The 19,478-nt window shown below is 40.4% G+C and overlaps 2 protein-coding genes across 4 annotated transcripts in view; both read right to left on the bottom strand.

Annotated features, from left to right (window-relative positions):
* LOC109936240 (protein ZGRF1) overlaps positions 1–19,478 on the bottom strand; it is a 446,880-nt gene that overhangs the window by 112,275 nt on the left and 315,127 nt on the right. The gene's annotated exons all lie outside the window — the stretch shown is intronic.
* Positions 70–19,478, bottom strand: part of alpk1 (alpha-kinase 1) — a 109,275-nt gene continuing 89,866 nt past the window's right edge. For all 3 annotated transcript variants that reach the window (XM_048601355.1, XM_048601363.1, XM_048601369.1), the window contains 7 exons: positions 19,329–19,424; positions 16,644–16,748; positions 13,407–15,597; positions 7,030–7,183; positions 5,554–5,716; positions 3,610–3,796; positions 70–2,502 (listed from right to left, as the gene is read on the bottom strand). In XM_048601355.1, coding sequence (XP_048457312.1) covers positions 2,300–2,502; positions 3,610–3,796; positions 5,554–5,716; positions 7,030–7,183; positions 13,407–15,597; positions 16,644–16,748; positions 19,329–19,424 — 3,099 coding nt within the window. In that variant the 3' untranslated portion in view covers positions 70–2,299. The remainder of the gene's footprint in view (positions 2,503–3,609; positions 3,797–5,553; positions 5,717–7,029; positions 7,184–13,406; positions 15,598–16,643; positions 16,749–19,328; positions 19,425–19,478) is intronic.

The following is a 19,478-nucleotide window of genomic DNA, read 5'->3' as shown; positions in this document are numbered from 1 at the left end:
GCTACTTTTTAAGAAATCTCACAATCAAGTAATGAAGCAATGATTTATACTTTATTGCATGTAGCAACCAAAATAAGACCCTTAATTAAGCACGTTAAGCCTCACAACTCAACTTGGCTATTACCCAATTAATTGTGAAATTTAGCTACAATTCCACCAATAGTGTCCACCTCTGGAATGTGTCCAGAGTTTGATCCTTGTGCAATGTTGTTCTTTGAAGTTCTGTTGCTGAATTGTTCTGGTGTTGGATTCTTATACAATTTTCTCTTTTTCAAATTTGTAATGTGATATTATTGATGATTCAACAGATTCTTTAATCCCCAACATTGATTACACTTCTGGAGACTCCAAATCTGTAAGCTTGCCTTCTTATCAGAAATAGCTCCCATGTTCTTTGTTATATTTGGCCTTAACTGTCTGGTTGAAAGATCATATCTTGCAATTAACTCCTATTCAGGACATTCCTTCTGCAGGCAGTCTTAATTTCCCGTTTGTAATGAGACAGCAGGTTATCAAGCAGTGTGTCTCCTCCCTCCCGGGAAACAGTTTGTTTGTATGGTTTTGGCCTCTTCTTCCCAGGGATGGTTAACTACCGTGTTGCTTTTAATGCCTTTTCAACTGGAGAAACAATTTATTCCAGAGTTATTGATGATTCTTTCAATCCATGAAGTTATTAAAGTTCTGAAGCTTATGGTATCACAGTTGCTAGACTGTAATAGACTGTCCCAGTGGGGTTTTTGGTTGGTTTGCTGGTCTGGCCTCAAAATCCTTCATTCATCATTTTCTAGTGCTCCTGGTTGTATCTTCAGGCTCTTTGCTTGTGCTCACCACTGTTTCCCTGAATCTGGTTGCTGCTTGCCATCATATTGTAAGATCACTTCTTGTTGTTGACAGAAGGTAGTCCACACCATTATCAGTGAATACCTACAACCTTATGAAGTGTATTTACTATATACAAGGGATAATGAAAGAAAACATTGCTGGAACCCACACACACTGATTCCAATATCATCATAACACAGCTCCTTATACACAAGCACAGTATCAATTATTACAGGGAAGGTACAGTTAACCCTTTACATCACAAAACTGATTCATATTTTGATGGAAGTCAAACCCACCACTGACAAAGAGCAGGGGAAAGGTGTATGGGATAATGGAAGTGGAGGCCTAATTGGAGTGACTGTAACAAGGTCAGCAGGATGACCCTCATTGGATATGAGTTCCCTGACTGGGGCTGTTAATCTGCTCCAATCAGGGAGCCCTGGCTAGTAGATAAGAACAAGAGTGTCAGACATCCTGCTCACTCTGAGAGCTGGCTCCAAAGGAGCCGGATCAGTGTTAAGGATTCTCCATGTGTAAATAAAAGGTGACTTGGTCGTGGGATACCCGGTCTCTGTGGAGTTATTTCACTTTTCATGGTCTGCACACACAAAGACACCTGACCAGTCTATTTTTCTTTCTCATTTGGACTTATCGCCTCCCCACAGAGGGTGCTGGAGATAAATTGTATCATTTTTTTCAAGGACTGGAGCTAAGTCCCCATCTCCCAACACTTGGCCAAACCATCAAATTGGGACAGTCACCTGTGGCACCCAAAAAGGACATAGAGGCACTGGAGAAGGTGCAATAAGATTTACAACAATGATACCAGAACTGAATGTTTATAACAATCAAGCAAAACTGAACAGAACAAGGCTCTAGTAAACAGAAGGTTGAATGTTGTCCGAATAAAGATCTTGGAATTTATGAAAAGGTTTAACAGGGGAGACAAAGAGAAATTGTTTCTACTTTAGGGAATCCAAAACTAGAGGCCCAAACATAAGATAGTCAAAAACAAATCTAATAGGAAATTCGGGACAGCCACCTTTACCAAAAGATGGATGGAAACCACATCCAAATGTAAGTGAAGATCTTTGATACACTGAGGGGAAACTTGATAAGGACATGGGAGAGGAAGGATTAGAAGATTATGCTGGCAGATTTAAATGAAGGAGGTTTATTTGGAGCTTCAATAACAGCACAGATAAAGTGTCCTGTTTCAGTGCAGTAAAATTCTATGTATTGTGATCTTTGCCACATTGGCATTCTCCATGGACAAATTGGATAAAGTTCCACTCTCCCTGCACACTCTGGTCAGCATGAGCAGCTATGAACTTGTGTAATCCTGATACAATTGCTGGGATCACAACATTTGTATTTCCAGGACCAACACTGTTCGACATTGATAGGAAGAACTTAGAAAGACTCTGCCACAGTAGAAGAAATTTTTCAAAATCAAACTTGTTAAAAACTTCACTTAAGGTAATTCATCCAAACTGTCCCTGGTAAGAATTTTCAAAGTAAGAATGTGACAAATCTCATTGCACTCTTTGTGCTGACAGTTGAGGAAGTATTTGATGCCTTTTTCTGCAAAGTTGGAACCCCCTCTTCGCTTTTTCATTGAATGTATCTGAGGATCTGTTAGGTAAATAAGACCTTTTCCGTCTCCAGTGATCCAACCTGCGAAGGAATATAGTGAACGCAGTTAATGGGAAGTTTGTGTTTGAAACAGGATAGAGGATAGAAATTGGTACTGCCATCTTATGAGTGGACCTATAAAGTTCAGAAGGAAGAACCAAATTGTGTTTTCCCCTTTGCGATTAAGAGACTTTACTTCTAAAATTTTAATATATCAACAAAAATCTTGATTTGAGCAGGCTAAACTGAATGTTGTGGCTACGTCAGACAATGGTATTCCACAAACTTATTCATATGCCTCTTGTATGTGTGTGCCCTTCTATGTTTTAGTCTCTGTTGTCAATCCCATATCTTAAACAGATGGACAATAAAGATTCATAGTTGCTCCCTATGTTGCATGCAAAGATTAACTTATTTGTGTAAGTGGGATATGTGAAGGAAAGTACCTGCCTTCAATGAATAAGGAAAACAAAACAATAAAAATTTTTCTGAAGAAGGGTCTCGACCCAAAACATCAACTTTCCTGCTCCTCTAATGCTGCCTGGCCTGCTGTGTTCCTCCAGCTCTACACTGTGTTATCTCTGACTCCAGCATCTGCAGTTCTTACTATCTCTGATAAAAATCCATTTAGTCCACTGATTGAAGGAAATTCTTAAAACTTGGGGAATGAAGAGAGTTCAGATATCAGAGGTCAATGAATTAAAGGGCTGGGAGAGTGAAAAAACAGGGTTTAAAGTGGTGTTTATGATGAGAGTGCAAAATGGGACCAGTGAAGAGGTTTGAAACTCCCAAACTTGGGAATACACATGTTCTTAATCAACGAAACGTGTCAGATCCATGAAACAAAGTATATTCAGACACACAATTGGAGATCACATGGGAACTCAGCTTGAACAATGGCATCACCACCTCTTCCCCAAAAATATCAGTAATGGGCTGATTTTCCCAGGTTGTTCAACATTGGATTGCCCTTGTGATCAGTGTTTCTGCCGTATAAATTAAAAGACCACTCCTTGGTGCTGTGAATTTTATGGAATGATCATGGCAAGCATCCCCAGTTGACTGCGATTCTGGTTTACTGGTCAGAATCATTAGAGTGTACATTTTGAGAATTGCACATATTTATTGAGTGGCACAGAAGTTGTTTACCTTGTAAATCAACTACTATTTCTTCTTGGTTTGAAAACTCATAGGTAAAATGTCCAAATGCAAGTCCATACATAGTTGCTTCATATTCTTTACGAACAGTCTTTGTGTTGTTTGTTAATTTTATAAACTCCCCAAGCATGTACGGCTCCACACTTACACAACCCATGATCTGCATATCTTCCAAAAGCTGAGGAAACAAAAGATATTCATCATATCTTGAGATGAATTTTAGTTTTAATTAATCTGAATAGATCACCAGGTTCACTTTATACTTGCATGCTTTCTTTTACAACATTAACATGCTAAGTTTATTGGAACAAAACAAAATATGAATGTAAATCCAATCAATCTTGCATTTTTTCCATTCTTATCATTACTCCAATAAAATTACAGCATTAGTAAACATAGCACAGATTCATCATGCACATTCTTACAATTAAAGTAGCGCTTCCTTAAGAAAACATGATTGTCATAAATTTGGAGAAGAACCAAAATCACATTGCTATATATTGTAGACTTCTTTTCCCCATATTTTCAAATGTAGCCTGTCTGACTTCAACCTCTGTCTCCTTCTATTTTTCCATTCATTTCTACTCCATGGCCTGGATGTTGGAAGGGTTAATCCGAAATAGAGACAGCAAGAACTGCAGATGCTGGAGTCAGAATCAAAACAGTGTGGAGCTGGAGGAACACAGCAGGCCAGGCAGCATCAGAGGAGCAGGAACGTTGATGTTTCGGGTTGGGACCCTTCCTCAGAAATGGGGAGGGTGAGGGGAGCTGGGAAATAAATAGAGATAGGAGGGGTGGGGTTGGGAAGGTAGGTGGAATGGTGATTGGTGAGTGCAGGTAGGCAGTAGTGGTGATTGGCCAGTGGGATAGGAGGGGCGGATAGGTGGGAGAGAAGATGGACAGGTGTCAGGTCAAGGAGGCAGGGATGAGAGGGAGGACATGGCATGAAGCTGGGGCTGGGGAGATTTTAAAACTGGTGAATTACATGCTTAGGCCATCGGGCTGTAGGCTCCAGAGGCGGAATATGAGGTGCTGCTCCTCCAGTTTGCACCTGTCCATCTTCTCTCCCACCTATCTGCCCCACCCATCCCACTGACCAATCCCCACCACTCCCTACCTGCATCCACCTATCACATCCCACCTACCTTCCCCAGCCCCACCCCTCCTCCCTCTATTTATTTCCCAGCTCTCTTCCCCTATCCCCATTTCTGAAGAAGGGTCCCAATCCGAAACGTCAACTTTACTGCTCCTCTCATGCTGCCTGGCCTGCTGTGTTCCTCCAGTTCAAGACTGTACTGATCAATAAAGTCTCCCCACTTCATGCTTGTAAGATACCTCCTCTTCCTCTTTGAAATCATAATTACAGCACAAATTTACCAGAATAATTTCTGGAGTCCAAGAGTCAAAATTATGAGGAGAGATTACATAAGAGTTATATTCCCTGGAATTTAGGAGGTGAAAGTATGCTTGTATGGAAGTTTTCAAGATATTCAGGGGATCAGACAGGATTGGTAGAGAGAGTGGCTAAGACTCTATTTGACCTCACTGGAGTGAAGGTGCTCCCTCTCTAACTCTAGTTCCCATCGCAAACTTACGTTGGCAAGCCAAATAATGGCTGGCAGGCCGAGTGGCTGATCGCTCAGTAGTTGGAAGTGGTTTATACAATGATTACTACATTCTTACCAACAAGGAAGGCAATGTTTGAAGGGCTGCCGTTACCCTGATGCAAACAATCTTTGCTTTAGTAATCTTCCCAGTAACCAAAAGATTCGGACCTGCATGAATTCTCCAGCCAGTGAATCCTCCAACATCCAGCTACCAGCAACCCCTCCAGCATTGTGAAACCAGAGACCCATCCAACATTTACCTACTGGTAGTAAAAAGTTGGTGAAGTAACATGATGTGACAAACTGTATGAAAGACATCTGGACATACCAGAAGAACTGAGGCTGGAATATAATATATTTGTGTAGGAACTTGCTTTTCATACAGTCTTTTGTTGAATTCTGTCACATAGTATTGGGCAGTCATCTGGCGTTCAACGTCGTTGAAGTGGTAAGCAAGTTCTTTTGTTCTTTTGTACTGTTTTCCAACGTATCTGGGTTAGTAAGACAGAAATCGTTTAAGGCACCAATTTTTGTTCCTGTTAAGTAAAAATGAACATTTCATAGTCTTGGGACTGGTGTCTAGCATGAAAACATGAACCTAGTGTGCAGTGCAAAAGCTAACTGTCCTGAGGAGATTTTAGTGAACAGCAGTGATTGACTTAGCAGAGTTGGGGAACTAAGGAATGACAGGAAGCCAATGAGGAATGGTTGTCAGCTAAATGTAGCTGGGGAGCCTCTCAACAAACCTTAGGTAACTGCCTGGCCAATCCAGTGAGAAACAGCCAGAAGTGGGGAGTGATATGTTGCTAGGGTATTCTGAGTTTGACCCTGGTGCCTAATGACTAACTGTAACCAGAAGATGGCCTCCAACCTAAGTTGAAGCTGTCCTTGGATAGGAATTAGAGGCACAATATTTGAAGGAGAGTAGGTGACTGGAGATTCTTCATGAGGAAGACAGAATTTGATGGATTTTATGACTCGCTGTGATCTGTAACACTTGAATAGATTGCTAAGTCAATTCCTAAGATCTTTTTTAGTTATTGCTGCCTTTCAATTTGCAATTCAACCTCAATTTGCCTGATAATTCATGTTTGACTCATTAATTCTGGATGATAGGGTAAATGACAGATAGCATTTCTTGTTTGCTTTGTTGATACCTGTATAGTTTTTTTTTTAAATTTTTAACTGTGGAATCTTGTGGCTTCATTCTTTCAGTAAATAACTGGGATGTCTAATTTTGCCTACTTTTGTACAAAACAGCCACTGGTCTCTACTGAGGTCATAACACTATGAGTGAAGACAATTTTCCATAAGAGCAGCGCAGCTCAGCTTTCTGTTCTCATTTGAAATCCACTTACTGCAATAACTGCAACCACAGATCTGTAGCTTCTGCTGGTCCCTTCTTTGAACTCAGTTATTAAAATTAAACAAGGACCATTAGTGCATGAGTCTCACCAATAAAGCTTTCAAGGGAGCTGCAGTTAATTGCAAATGATAAATGAAGAAGTGATTACCTGAGGATAAGCCCTCACAACAGACTTTTAATTGCCATCACACTGTTGCCACCAAAATCCTAGAATATCCTTCTTAAGAATTGCGAGAGATTTTGCAAATCACGGACTATAGCAATTTTAGAAAAAGATTCATTGCCATCTTTATAAAGACAACTAGGTTGGGGTATAAATGCCAGCCTTTATCATCATCATCAATAGTTCAGAAAGGAATAACAGAAAGAGAAACAGGTAGCTGCAGAAGAAAGAGGGTTGACACTTTGACAACGAGAGGAGATTGGAAATTGAAATACCTGCCCAATATTTCTTCTTGGTGTAAAAAACGCATCTCCAAAGCAATCCTCTGGGCGCCTACTTTATCCACATCTAAAGGTTTGCCAATATATACTAGAGTTTCTTGGGCTGTCCAGGTGTTGGTTTTCTTGCTATATTTAAATTGCAGTGCAGCTGAAAACAAGACATTGAAACCTCATTTTTCATTACATTTTTCATAGAATGGATCATTGAAGAAAATTGACATGGATTTGGAATCAGCAATCCCAGTTTGTCACTGTAACAATGGTGCAGTTGTACTTTCAAAGCACCCACGCCTAAGATATCAAAAATGGTATCTTTTCCAGACTCCTGGTGATTTATTAGATTTCAATTCTTTTAGTTTCTCCAAAACATTGTCTCTGCTGATATTAATTATTTTAAGTTTCTCACATATTAGCTACTTGGTAACTGTCTATATCTAGAATGTAATTCCACTATGAAGACAGTAGGGAGACCTGGCATAACTTAATCCTGTTTGAATCTCATGCCACTTGCACTGAATCTGCCCCACATACATCATGGACTTTGTTAATTTCCATGTGAGATGCAAAGTTTATGTGATTTTAATTTGGAGCCTGCCCTTCTTTGACCTTTGCTATTGTGTCATGAGGAACATTTAGAATATTTCAGTTTTTTTGACAAAATGGCACATGTAGAAATAAGATGGATGAAAATTTAAAATTTGCTCAGTGGAGAGGAAGAAAATACCAAAAATTATGAAACCAACATCTACAATCAAAACTTTGCTAAACAATCAAAGTATGTAAAGCGCAGTGTAGCACATTGAATTATGATGCTGTAGTCTTTCAATCTTTAAGTGTTGTTTTTTAAAAAATAACTTCAAATATTCTTGCTTAATAATCGGGTATCACATAATTGAAGTACAATTTTAAAAACTATTTCACAAAATGTGAGCATTGTTGATGATTTGTTGTCCTTGTTTAATTGCCCTTGGGTACTGAATGTGACTCACGTTTTTGAATCGCTGTAACCCATCTGGTTTAAGTATACCCATACAGCTGTATAGAGGGAGCTCCAGGTAATTGATCCAGTGACAATGAAGGGACAGTGACATGTTTCCAAATGGGTAATACCGTTGTTTGCTGAATCAGAATGTTGCTGGTTTAAAAAACACTCCAGAAACTTGAGTAAGTAGACTAGTCTGTCACTCAGTGGCATACTGAAGAAGTGCTGCACTGTTGGAGCTCCTGCTGTTTGGGATGAGATGTTCAGCCAATAACGCATGTGCTCTCTCAGGCAAAAGCAAAATAGTGCCACCATTCCGACATGAATTGTGAATTCAGAGAGCCTATACAGATACAATGAGCCAAATAGCCTCTGTCTGCACTGTAACAGTTCTGTCAATCTGTAGGAACAGTAAAACCATGAACACAAATTGGCTGACTAACTGGAAACAGAAAGTATTGATTAATAGAAAATTTTGGTGCTGGATGAAGGTGTACAGCAAAGTTCCCCAATGTTCAGTGTTGGAATCCATGTTTCTCATAATAAATCAATGACCTAGATGTACAGGGCACAATTTCAAGAAATTTGGAATCAATGTGAACAATAAGGAAAATAGTGCTGAACTTCAAATCAACCTAAATAAGTTGGTAGAATGGGTGGAGAGATGACTGCTGGAGTTCAGTGTACAGAAATGTTGAAGTGATTCACTTTGGTAGGAAGGACAACATGTGACATTATAAAGTAAAGGCAATAACTCTAAATGGTGCACAGGAGCAGAGGGACTTGGGTGTATATGCACATAAATCATTGAGGGTGCAAGAAAGGTGAATAGTAAATAAAATATATAGTATCCTAGGCTTTATTAATAGGGACATAAACTACAGAATCAAGGAGGTTATATTGAACTTGCATATTATACTGGTTCAGCCTTAGTTGGATTATTGCGTCCAGTTCTGGTCCTGCACTTTCAGAAGGATGTGAAGATACTGGAAGTAGTGCAGAAAAGATTCATGCGAATGGTTTCAGGAATGAGGAACTTCAGTTAGGAAGCCAGATTGGAGAATTTAGGACTGTTTTCTTAAAAGAAGAGAAAGTTGAATGGAAATTTGAAAGAGGTGTTCAAAACCTGCGGAGTCTGGGCAGAATAGACAGGGAAAAATTGTTCCCACTGTTGAAGGGTTGAGAATGAGAGGGCACAGATTTAAAGTAAAAGAAGCAAAAGTGACACAAGATTTTTTTTCACAGAGTAAGTGGTTAAGAGCTAGAATGAACTGCCTGAGAATCTGATGGCGACAGGTTTGATTGAAGCATTGAAAATGAAATGGGACTGTCATCGAAAAAGGAAAAATTTGTAGGGGTTTGTGAAGAAACTAGGAAAATGGTACCAAGTGAAAAATAAATGCATGACTTTGAGAGATTCTCATGGGTGGTGGTGTTTTCACATGCCTGTTGCCCTTGCGCTTCTGGGCGGTGGAGACTGTGTATTTGGAAGGTGCTGTTGAAGCAGATATGGCGAGTGTTGCAGCACGTTTTGTACATACAATCAAACAATTGTTACAAAACAGAAGGCCATTTGACCCATCATGTCCATGCTGTTCTTCTTAAGGAGCAAATCACACATTGCCTATTCCCCAGCCTCGCTTCACATCCCTGCATTTCTTCCACTTCAAATATTGAGGATATTTAGAAAATGTGGAGAAATTTATAGCACCAGAGGAGGCCAGGCTGCTCTTTGTATCCACTCCAAACACCAAACAAAATGGTCTGACCAGCCTAATCCCATTTTCCAGCATCATTGGAGGTTATCCATATCCCAGCTGGTTATCCGTATCTCTGGAAATTATCCGTATCCCTGGAGATTATCAGATCCTCGGAGATTGTCCATATCCCTGAAGGTTATCAGATCCCTGAAGGTTATGAGGCATTAAGTGCATGTCTGTGCACCTTTTAAATGAGTTAAGGGTTTCTGCTCCTACTCCTCTTTCAGTTAGTCAGTTCCAGACACTCACCACCTTCTGGGTGAAAAAGGTTTTTGTCAACTCCCCTCTCATCACTCTACAAATTACAGAATTGATGGTCATTTGTAACTGACCCTTCTGCTAAAGGAAATAGGTCTTGCCCGTCCACTTTATCCAGGCCCCTCAGAACTTCATACACTCCATCAAATCTCCTCTCAGTCACTCTGTTCCAGGGAGAACAATTTCACCCTATTTAGTCATTCCTCACAGGTGCATTTCTCCAGTCTTGGCAACATTCACAGAAATCTCCTCTGACTCTGGTACAATCATGTTTTCTGCAATGAGCTAACAAAATTCCATGTACTACTCAAGTCATGGCCTAAATAGTGTTTTAATGCTGGGGAAGCCAGCATTACCTCCATTCTCTTATATTCTGTGTCGTGAGTATTAAGGGAAAGGGTTTCTACATCTTTTTAACCGCTTTATCAACCTGTCCTGTTAACTTCACGGAATCTGAGAACATGCATTCCAATAGTGCCTCACTTGATTTGATTTGATTTAATTTATTACTGTCACATGTACCAAGATACAGTGAAAAGTATTAATTTGCATGCTAACCTTACATAGGCTGGTAAAAGAACAGAATGAAGAATATTGTGTTACAGCTGCAGAGAAGGTGTAGGGAAAGATCAACTCTAATATATGAAAGGTCCATTCATAAGTCTGATAACAGCAGGGAAGAAGTTGTTCTTAAATCTGTTGGTACGTGTTTTCAAACATTTTGTATCTTCCGTCTGATGGAAGAGGATGGAAGAGAATATAACTGGAGTGGGCGGGGCCTTTGATTATGTTGGCTGCTTTCCTGAGGCAATAGTAAGTGTAGATGGAGTCAGTGGAAGGAATGGTTTTTGTGATGGACAGGGCTGCATTCACAACTCGCTATAATTTCTTGTGGTCTTGGGCAGAGCTGTTGCCATACCAAGCTGTGATGCATCCATATAGGATGCTTTCCATGGTGCATCTGTAAAAATTGGTAAAAGTCATTGTGGCTGTGCCAAATTTCCTTAGACTTTTGAGGAGGTGGAGACATTGGTATGCTTTCTTGACTCAACGTGGATGGACCAAGATAGATTGTTGTTGATATTTACTCCTAGGAACTTGAAGGTCTAGACCACCTCCACCTCAGCATCATTGTTACAGATAGGGGTGTGTCCTCCACTCCACCTCCTGAAGTCAGTGACCAGCTCCTTCATTTTGCTGACATTGAGGGAGAGATTGTTGTCTTTATATCATACCACTAAGCTATCTATCTCTTTCCTTTACACTGTCTCATCGCTGTTTGAAATCCGACCCACTACAATGGTGTCAACAGCAACTTTGAAAATAGAGTTAGAGCTGAATTTGGCCACACAGTCGTGAGTGTATAAGGAGTATAGTAGGGAGCTGAGTATGCAACCTTGCAGGGCATCAGTGTTGAGGATTATCATGGAGGAGGTGTATCCTCACTGATTGTGGTCTGTGGGTCTGGAAATGGAGGATCTAGTTAAAGACGTCACAGCAGAGTCCTAAGTCTCAGCGTTTAGAGATGAGTTTTGTTGGAATTATGGTATCAAAGCGGGAGCTAACATCAATAAACAGGAACTGAAAGAACTGTGGATGCTGGAAATCAGAAACAAAAATAGAAATTGCTGGAGAAGCTCAGCAGGTCTGGCAGCATCTGTGGAGGAACTGAGGAAGGGTCACCGGACCCAAAATGTGAACTTGGATTTCTCTCCACAGATGCAGCCAGACCTGCTGAGCTTTTCCAGCAATTCCTGTCTTTGTGCCAATAAATAGGAGTCTGATGTAGATGTCTTTGTTATCTAGATGTTTCAGGGATGAGTGTAGGGCCAGGGAGATGGCATTGCCGTGGACCTATTGTGATGACAACAGTTAAACTACATGCCCCAGTGTCCTCCAGTTACTGCATATTCATTTGACTTATTTGACCTCCCCAGATGAACCAAATCAAACTTCTTTGGATTGAATTCCATTTGCCCCTTTTCTGTTCACTTGACTATTCCACAGATATCATCCTTCAGTTTACAGATATCCTCCTCAGTATCAACCAGGTGTCCAATTTTTGTGTTGTCTACAAACCTATTGATCATGCCCCTTATATATAATAAAGATTTGAATATAAGTTAGAACAGAAAACGCTTACTTTGAGACTCATGAAACACGACTGGAAACCCCTTCATGTCTCAGAAACACCCAACAGTCAATACCCTTTGTTTCCTGCTGCAGGGCCAATTCTGTTTTATGGGCTGTCCTCCTTTCCTAATTATCCTCTTCCTCTTAGTGGTTTGATAAAATATGCTTGGGCTCTCCTTGATTTTGCTAGACAATATTCTTTCATATCCTTTCTTTGTTTTACTCATTTCCTTTTTGATTTCACACCTGCACTTTCTGTATTCGTCTTGACTTTCTGCAATGTTGAATTCTCAGTGTCTGACGTGAGGTTTTCTTTACTGTCCTTTCTTGCCCTGTATGCTCTTTGACATCAAAGGGGCTCTAGATTTGGCTGTCCCACTGTTTTCCTTTGTGGGAACATGCTGCTGCCGCTATGGTGGAGGGAGTGAATGTTGTAGGTAATGGATGGGTTGCCAGTCAAGTTGGCTACTTTGTCCTAAATGGCACTGAGCTACTTGAATGTTGCTGCAGCATCCAGGCAAGTGGAGATTTTTCCATTACACTCATGACTTGTGTCTAGTCAATAGCATATAGAGTTCCACGCTCTGGCCTGCTCTTGTAGACACAGTATCTACATTCCAGGTTCTATTGAGTTTCTAGTAAAATGTAACCTCCAGGATACTGACAGTTGAGGATTCAGTGATTATCCTGCCACTAAATGACAAAGGGAGATGGTTAGATTCTCTCTTGTTGGATAAGGTCACTGCCTGGCCAAGACTGAATGTTGTCCAGGTCTTGCTGCAAATTGATACATTGAGTTGTGAATGGTACAAACATCAGGGAACTTCTCCACTTCTGACATTATGTTCATGGGAAGGTCAGGTCATTGATGAAGCATTTGAAGATGGCAGGGCCAACGACACTTCCCTAAGGATTTGCCGGATTGAACTGTCCTGGTTTTTAGAGATGGGATATACATGAGCTATGTTTCAACTTGTTAGGTGGATACCAGTGTTGCATTTGTAGTGCAACAGCTTAGCACAGGATCATGATTAATTCTGGAACACAAATCTGCTGCAATATTACTGGAATGTTTTCAAAGCCCATAGCCTTTGCTGTGCAATAATAAAACAATTTCTTTTGCTAATATATATGTATATATAAATATATATATATAGAGAGAATTATTTATATTAAAATTACTCTAATTTATCTAATCATGTGTTTAAAATATCTCTAGAATGAAAAAAAAGACTTACTGCAAGTGTCTTTTAGTTTCTGAGGGTAAAATACTCCAGTGCCTGCAATTCTTTCTATAAGCCACTCATGGGTAACACCAGCAAACAGCATTTTATAATCCTCATCAGTTATAACACGCCTCTCAAATGTTTGTTTCTTTCTTGAAAGAAACACAAAGGAACTGCTGCTTGAACTCACTGATGGACTTATATAGTCAAAGTCTGAGCAATTGCTTGAAAAGAAAGGTGATTTGTACCATGATTTAAGAGAGGTGCTGGAGTTGAGGCTGCTGTTTAGGAACTGGTTACTCAGTCTGTCACCTTCACTTTCACCTTCTTCGAGTGACACTTTCTCAAACCCTTCGTCGGATTCCTTCTTGGGTAGTGAACATTGAGTGGAACTAATCTTCATTTGCTTTACATCATGGTCACACACTTCTTGTTTCTTGCTTTCATCCAGATGTATGTGTTCAATCTCAGAGACTCCTCCAGTACTTGGAGGATCATTGTTGTCTTCTGTACCATCAACAGTCTCTGCGGTTGGGTCAATTTCTATCATTACAAAGGACCCACCTTCCTCTGATGAAGACAGGCTTTTCTTTGTAATGTTCAGTGAATTATTACTGCCAACTGAGGCAGGGTTAGTTGTATCTGAAGCTGGCTGAAGAGAAGGGGATTTTACAGACTCATACTTCTTTGAGATTGGAAGCGCTTTGTTCCCATCATTGTTCATGTCATCCGCAGTATCTGCATCAGAGTCAACAACCTCAAATGAGCCACTGTCTTCTGAAGTTAAGGAGGTAATTTTTCTATTGCTTTTTGAATCTGAATCAAATCTAAAAGTCTGATATCTAGTGCTATAATTTGGATGAGAGACAGCGGAAGGGCTTTGATCAGACCTAGTGATCTTACAGTAACTATCTGTCTTGTTATCTTCAATGTCATCAGCAGTTTCTTCATCTGGATCAACACTGCATGATGCATGGTCTCCTAAAGCTGAAGATGAAGGATTTTTCTGCCTCCCATTACTTGGAGTACAATTAATGTTTGAAGTGATGGAAGGATTGTTGACTTGTGTATATTGTAGAGACAGCTGTTGCACTGGTGGAATGATGGACTTTAAAGCACTATTATTCAATTCACCGTTTTTGCTATCCACATCATCACTTAATGTTGTTGAGCACTCTGTGTCCAATTTGAACAGAAATTGTTTCCTTCCAAACTCAGGTAGCCCACTGCCTTTGCCACCGGTCTCTTCCTTCCAAATATTAGAAGATCCTGATCTGGAGGTTTTGAAGCAAGAGTTGCTGGAACCATGACTGTCATTCAAATATTCTGTGCCTCCTTTGTCTGTGTTGCCTTTTTCCTCTGTTGTTATATCATCCAATTCTGTCTCAGCATCTATTAAAACATATGATGGGTCACCTATTAAACAATCATCGGGAGCGCCATTGTTTTTCAGACAATCTACATGTTCCTTCTCAGATTTGCCTGCATTCAATAGCTGATTGCTCTGGCTTTGTAATGTCTTGTTGTCTTTACTTGTCATTACCTGTTTCAGGAGAGGGTCCTGAAGAAGGTTACGGTCAACAGAGTGAAGTGTGCTCATTTTGGCATCAGCAGTATCAAATTCCTTTGTTTCTGTCTTGAAAGCAGTTATACAGCTATGTGCCAAAGACTCTTTGCTATTTTGTTGTCTTCTGCAAGTTCTTTCAAATACTTTGCATATAGTTGTGTGATACTGTGTATGTCTTTCAAGGACTTTCTCAAAGGTCATCCTTCCCTTCACTATAGGCTTATCCCAGTAATGTTTGTAGTGGTCAGGGACGTAAGACTTAATATCCGAATTGCAGAGATCCTTTATTTGCAGATGAACTTTGACTTGGCCGATCAATTCCATGATTTCCTGTGCCAAAGCTTCCTGGGTTTGAGTGCTATATAGGTACAATTTTTTCATTGCTTCTTTACATAATTGCCTTGCTTCTGTAAGATTTGCATTCTGATCTGTGAGCCACCTGCACACGGTTGTAAGAGAGAAAGCTGCTTTAACAAACCCGTGTAGTTCCTGCTTACTCGTTATCACTTCACCACCTCTTCGGGTGAGGAGACCAATTTCAAAAGCCTCCTTTGCTTGTGAAAGGTAGAACTGTCTTTCATCTTCTGTCAATTCCTTTTTAAAACTGTATGAGAGAAGACATGTTCCATAAATATTCTGGAGGGAAGAAAGAGAGAGTGACAGCTGAAACCATTTCCATTTCAAATTGCTTTGGCAATAATTGAGGACACTTATTCCACATTACTACAATATCAATGGCTTAAGTATGGTGAGATCTGATAATCTGACCGTGATCTGATACCATTAGAACTGGTGTAGGTGTGTGTGGGCAGAACGGCGAAAAGTAAAGTGTTACAAAATAGTTTTCCATCTGCAGAAATATGTATTCAAAGCTTTCCAACTGCTTCTGAGTCAGGACTCCCTCGTTTCTGCTCCAATTAGCTCATTCTGGCAGTTATTGCACCTAAAAACTGCTCAGTCTCAGTACAGCATTGCCTGAATCAACAATGTGGTTAGAAATAGTTCAACTCCATGATTTCCTTTGCCAAACTTCCTGGGTTTGAGTGTTGACTGGGCACAATTTTTTCTCATCTTATTATGTGTAATATGTTATCATAAATGTCACCAAATAACAGAAAACCAAACTAGTGACACCAACACACACTTTTAATGCTTAAGACTCTGAACGTTATTGATATCTGACATCACAATTAGATACAGGCTATTAGTACCCACATTCAAAAACCTTCCAAGAAAATTAACCCAATTAAATTGGACCTCAACAAATTTTATCCCTTGCTTACAAAAACTAGTATTGCAGATTGACGGATTTGTTCCACATCATAACACTTACATGGCTGAATGTCAGACTCATAAGCATAAACAAATGAATTCCTAATAACATCATTAAACTGCATCAGGATAGCAGAAGCAACAGGACATAAAAATGGTTCTGATTCATGAGAGCTTTACTAGTTTGCATTACTTAAATAATTCAGCAACACATTTTCAAGCACTAAAGCACATTAAATGCTGAAGTAACTCTTCATCTCTAACCTGATCTGTATTTGCTTTTAAGACTCCATTTCTGGTTAAGGTTTATCATGTGAAAGTAATTTAGGTTGATTTAAAACTAAAAGCCTTCCCTCTATTTGGCAAGTAATTAAAATGCATCTTTCTTCTGCTAGAAGTCCCATACTCACCAAATTTGTCAGCACAAAAAGTGGGCTGTACTGACTGAGCACTGCAGCCAGTTTCCCTGCTTCAGCAGCTGACAACAGTCGGTCAGTGTACTCTTCAAGCAGAATCTGAGAATCAAAAAGAAAGTCACGAGGTGTTAGTTCAATTGTTGAATATATTATGAAATGTTGTTTGCTGAAGAAACGTTAAAAGACTTATTTTAATATCAGTCAGGCTAGTGACTGAAATACTGTTGGTATTCAGACCCCCACATGCAACTCTGTGCCCTACATGAACCAAAAGGCATTTCAATCTCAGACTCCAGCTGGCATATGGAAAATGTAAAGCCATGCAGAACAATTCCCATCTCCCCCAAAATGCCAAATACTTTACATAGAATCCCTACAATCTGGAAGCAAGCCATCTGACCCATCAAGTCCATACCGACTGTCTAAACAGCATCCCACCCAGACTCACCCCCTACTCTATTCCTGTAACCTTGCATTCTCGTGGCTAATCCACCAAGCCTGCACATCTCTGGACACTATGGGCAATTTTCCATGGCCAATTCACCTAACCTGCACATCTTTGGACTGTGGGAGGAAAACCAGAGCACCCAGAGGAAACCCACACAGACACCAAAAGAACATGCAAACTCCACACAGACAGTCACCTGAGGGTGGAATCGAACCTGGCTCCCTGGCACTGTGAGGCAGCAGTGCTAAACACTAAGCCAGCATGCTGCCTTCATGTAGAAGGAAAGCTGAGTGGAAAGATGGCTTCCAGGGGGCTAAGTACACAGCCAACGGATCTTGTAGACCATGTGTCAGTGATGGACAGAAGCAGAGCACTGGTACAAGAAGATTATGTGTCAGTTAGAATGCTTAACAAAGCTATTAATACCAATTTGAACATGCTGATTCAGCTTTCCTGATGATTGAGAGAACAGTATCAGAGTTTCATAAATAATTTGTCAATACGCTTCACAGTGTGGGACCTCAGCAGTCAGGTCAATTTTTATGAATATTTATTATTCCTTCTTGGCATACAGCATTTCTAATGAGGAATTTATTGACTGTCCTTCATTACCCTTGGGGAAAGTGCTGATGAGCTGCCTTCCTAAATTGTTGCAGTCAGCGTGCTCCCCTGTGCTGTTGGCGAGGGCAGTTCCTTTTGACTCAGAGACAATAAAGGACAAAGAAACAGAGAAAGTCAAAGAAAGTCCCAGTAATGACACATCAGAAGAGTAAAAGTGACAAGGAGGAATTAATTCCAGAGGGCATGAGAGATAAACCTGGCCCAAATTTAAGATGCTTTCTAACAAGTGTGTCTGCAAAGTAAATGTGCCAAACTGTTTTCTACAATTTATCTGATGCTGTTTGTGACCATCTTTTGCTGGGTGCCTGAATTAATGATGCACAAAGGAACAGCACAGGATGACTGCAATGCAGCTGATATGAACACAGAGGATAGTGCAGTTAGTCAGTCATAATTGACACTTGAGAGTCCGTGCTAATTACCTGTCTGATATTTGCTGATGGGTCAGATCTGGGCTCAGCCGAATGGACAGATCTGTGGTTATGCTAGATGCACAAATGTTGCTGTGCATTCATTCACAATGCCCTCTCACATTTGGACAGTTCTGAAGTATGTAAATACTGTCTAATGGTTGGCTTTATCTGATATACCAGCACATTGACTATTGAGTTGAAGAGGAAAAGCCCTATGTGGGTAAAGTTGTGGACAGGCCTACAGTCTTTCATACTCACAACTCTGGCATTGTGTCATGATTGGGACCTTGAGCTGCTGCCAGGAGGCTACCTCAGTTAGGCTGGGAGCTTATTTTAAATTCACTCACATAATGTGGGCATCAATGGCTAGGCCAGCATTTATTGCCATCCCTAATTGGCCGGAGAGCAGTTAAGAGTCAACCCCTCTGTGGGTCTGGAGTCACATGTAGGCCAGACCAGGGGAATAATGAACCAGATGTGGTTTTCCTGACATTTAACAATGGTTTCATGGTCATCATTAGATTCTTAATTCCAGATTATTAATGGAATCCAAATTCCACCATCTGCCATGCGGGATTTGAACCCAGATTCCCGTATCATTACCGAGGTCTCTAGTTTAATAGTATAGCGATAATACCAATGGGCAATTGCCTCCCCTTCTGAACATGGTGTGGGGCTGCTCTTATGTCAGTACAAAACTGTCATGGGCACAAAATGGTCCTTGAGAGGGGCCTTAATTAGATATACTGGCTGACTATCTCTGACATGCAGCAGCCAAGGGGGTCCCCATTTGTCTCCTGGCAGAATGCATTGAAGTCAGGAAGACAGCTCTATGCCAATATGTCTTTTCCCCTATTTTCATAGCTCTGTTTTTCCTGTTGGGGCTGTTAACCTGTTATTGCTGCATGCCCTCTGGGTGGACCTGTGACATCGGGAAACTGTCCCATTCTCCTTAATGAGCTAGCCAGTTATTAGGCCATTTCCAAAGCAGGAGAGCATGCTGAAATTAGGGGCATGTTATAGACCCTATATCCATCAATCACTGAGTCCAGTATTTCTCTCAGTTTAATGCACAAATCCTTAATCTAGTCATTTTGATTCTTAAATGTTCAGTTGGGTTAGGGTTAGGCCATTGATTTCTCTTCAAAATTGAGAAACACTTGCTGTTAGAGGCATAAACAGTCAAAGATATCTTACCAGGTCCATCTGTGGGTTGTCCTTAAATCGAATGTAATCGTCATCACTCATTGAAACAAGCACGTCAGCTAGAATTCCCAGTGAAGTGGAAATTCCCTAGAATTACAAATAATTTAACACAAACACAACAGTTAAAATTACTTCAGAGAT

Source organism: Rhincodon typus, chromosome 1, assembly GCF_021869965.1.
Source record: "Rhincodon typus isolate 14 chromosome 1, sRhiTyp1.1, whole genome shotgun sequence".
Classification (NCBI taxonomy): Eukaryota; Metazoa; Chordata; class Chondrichthyes; order Orectolobiformes; family Rhincodontidae; genus Rhincodon; species Rhincodon typus.
The sequence above is the reverse complement of the archived record's forward strand: the minus strand, read 5'-3'. Positions and strand labels throughout refer to the sequence as shown.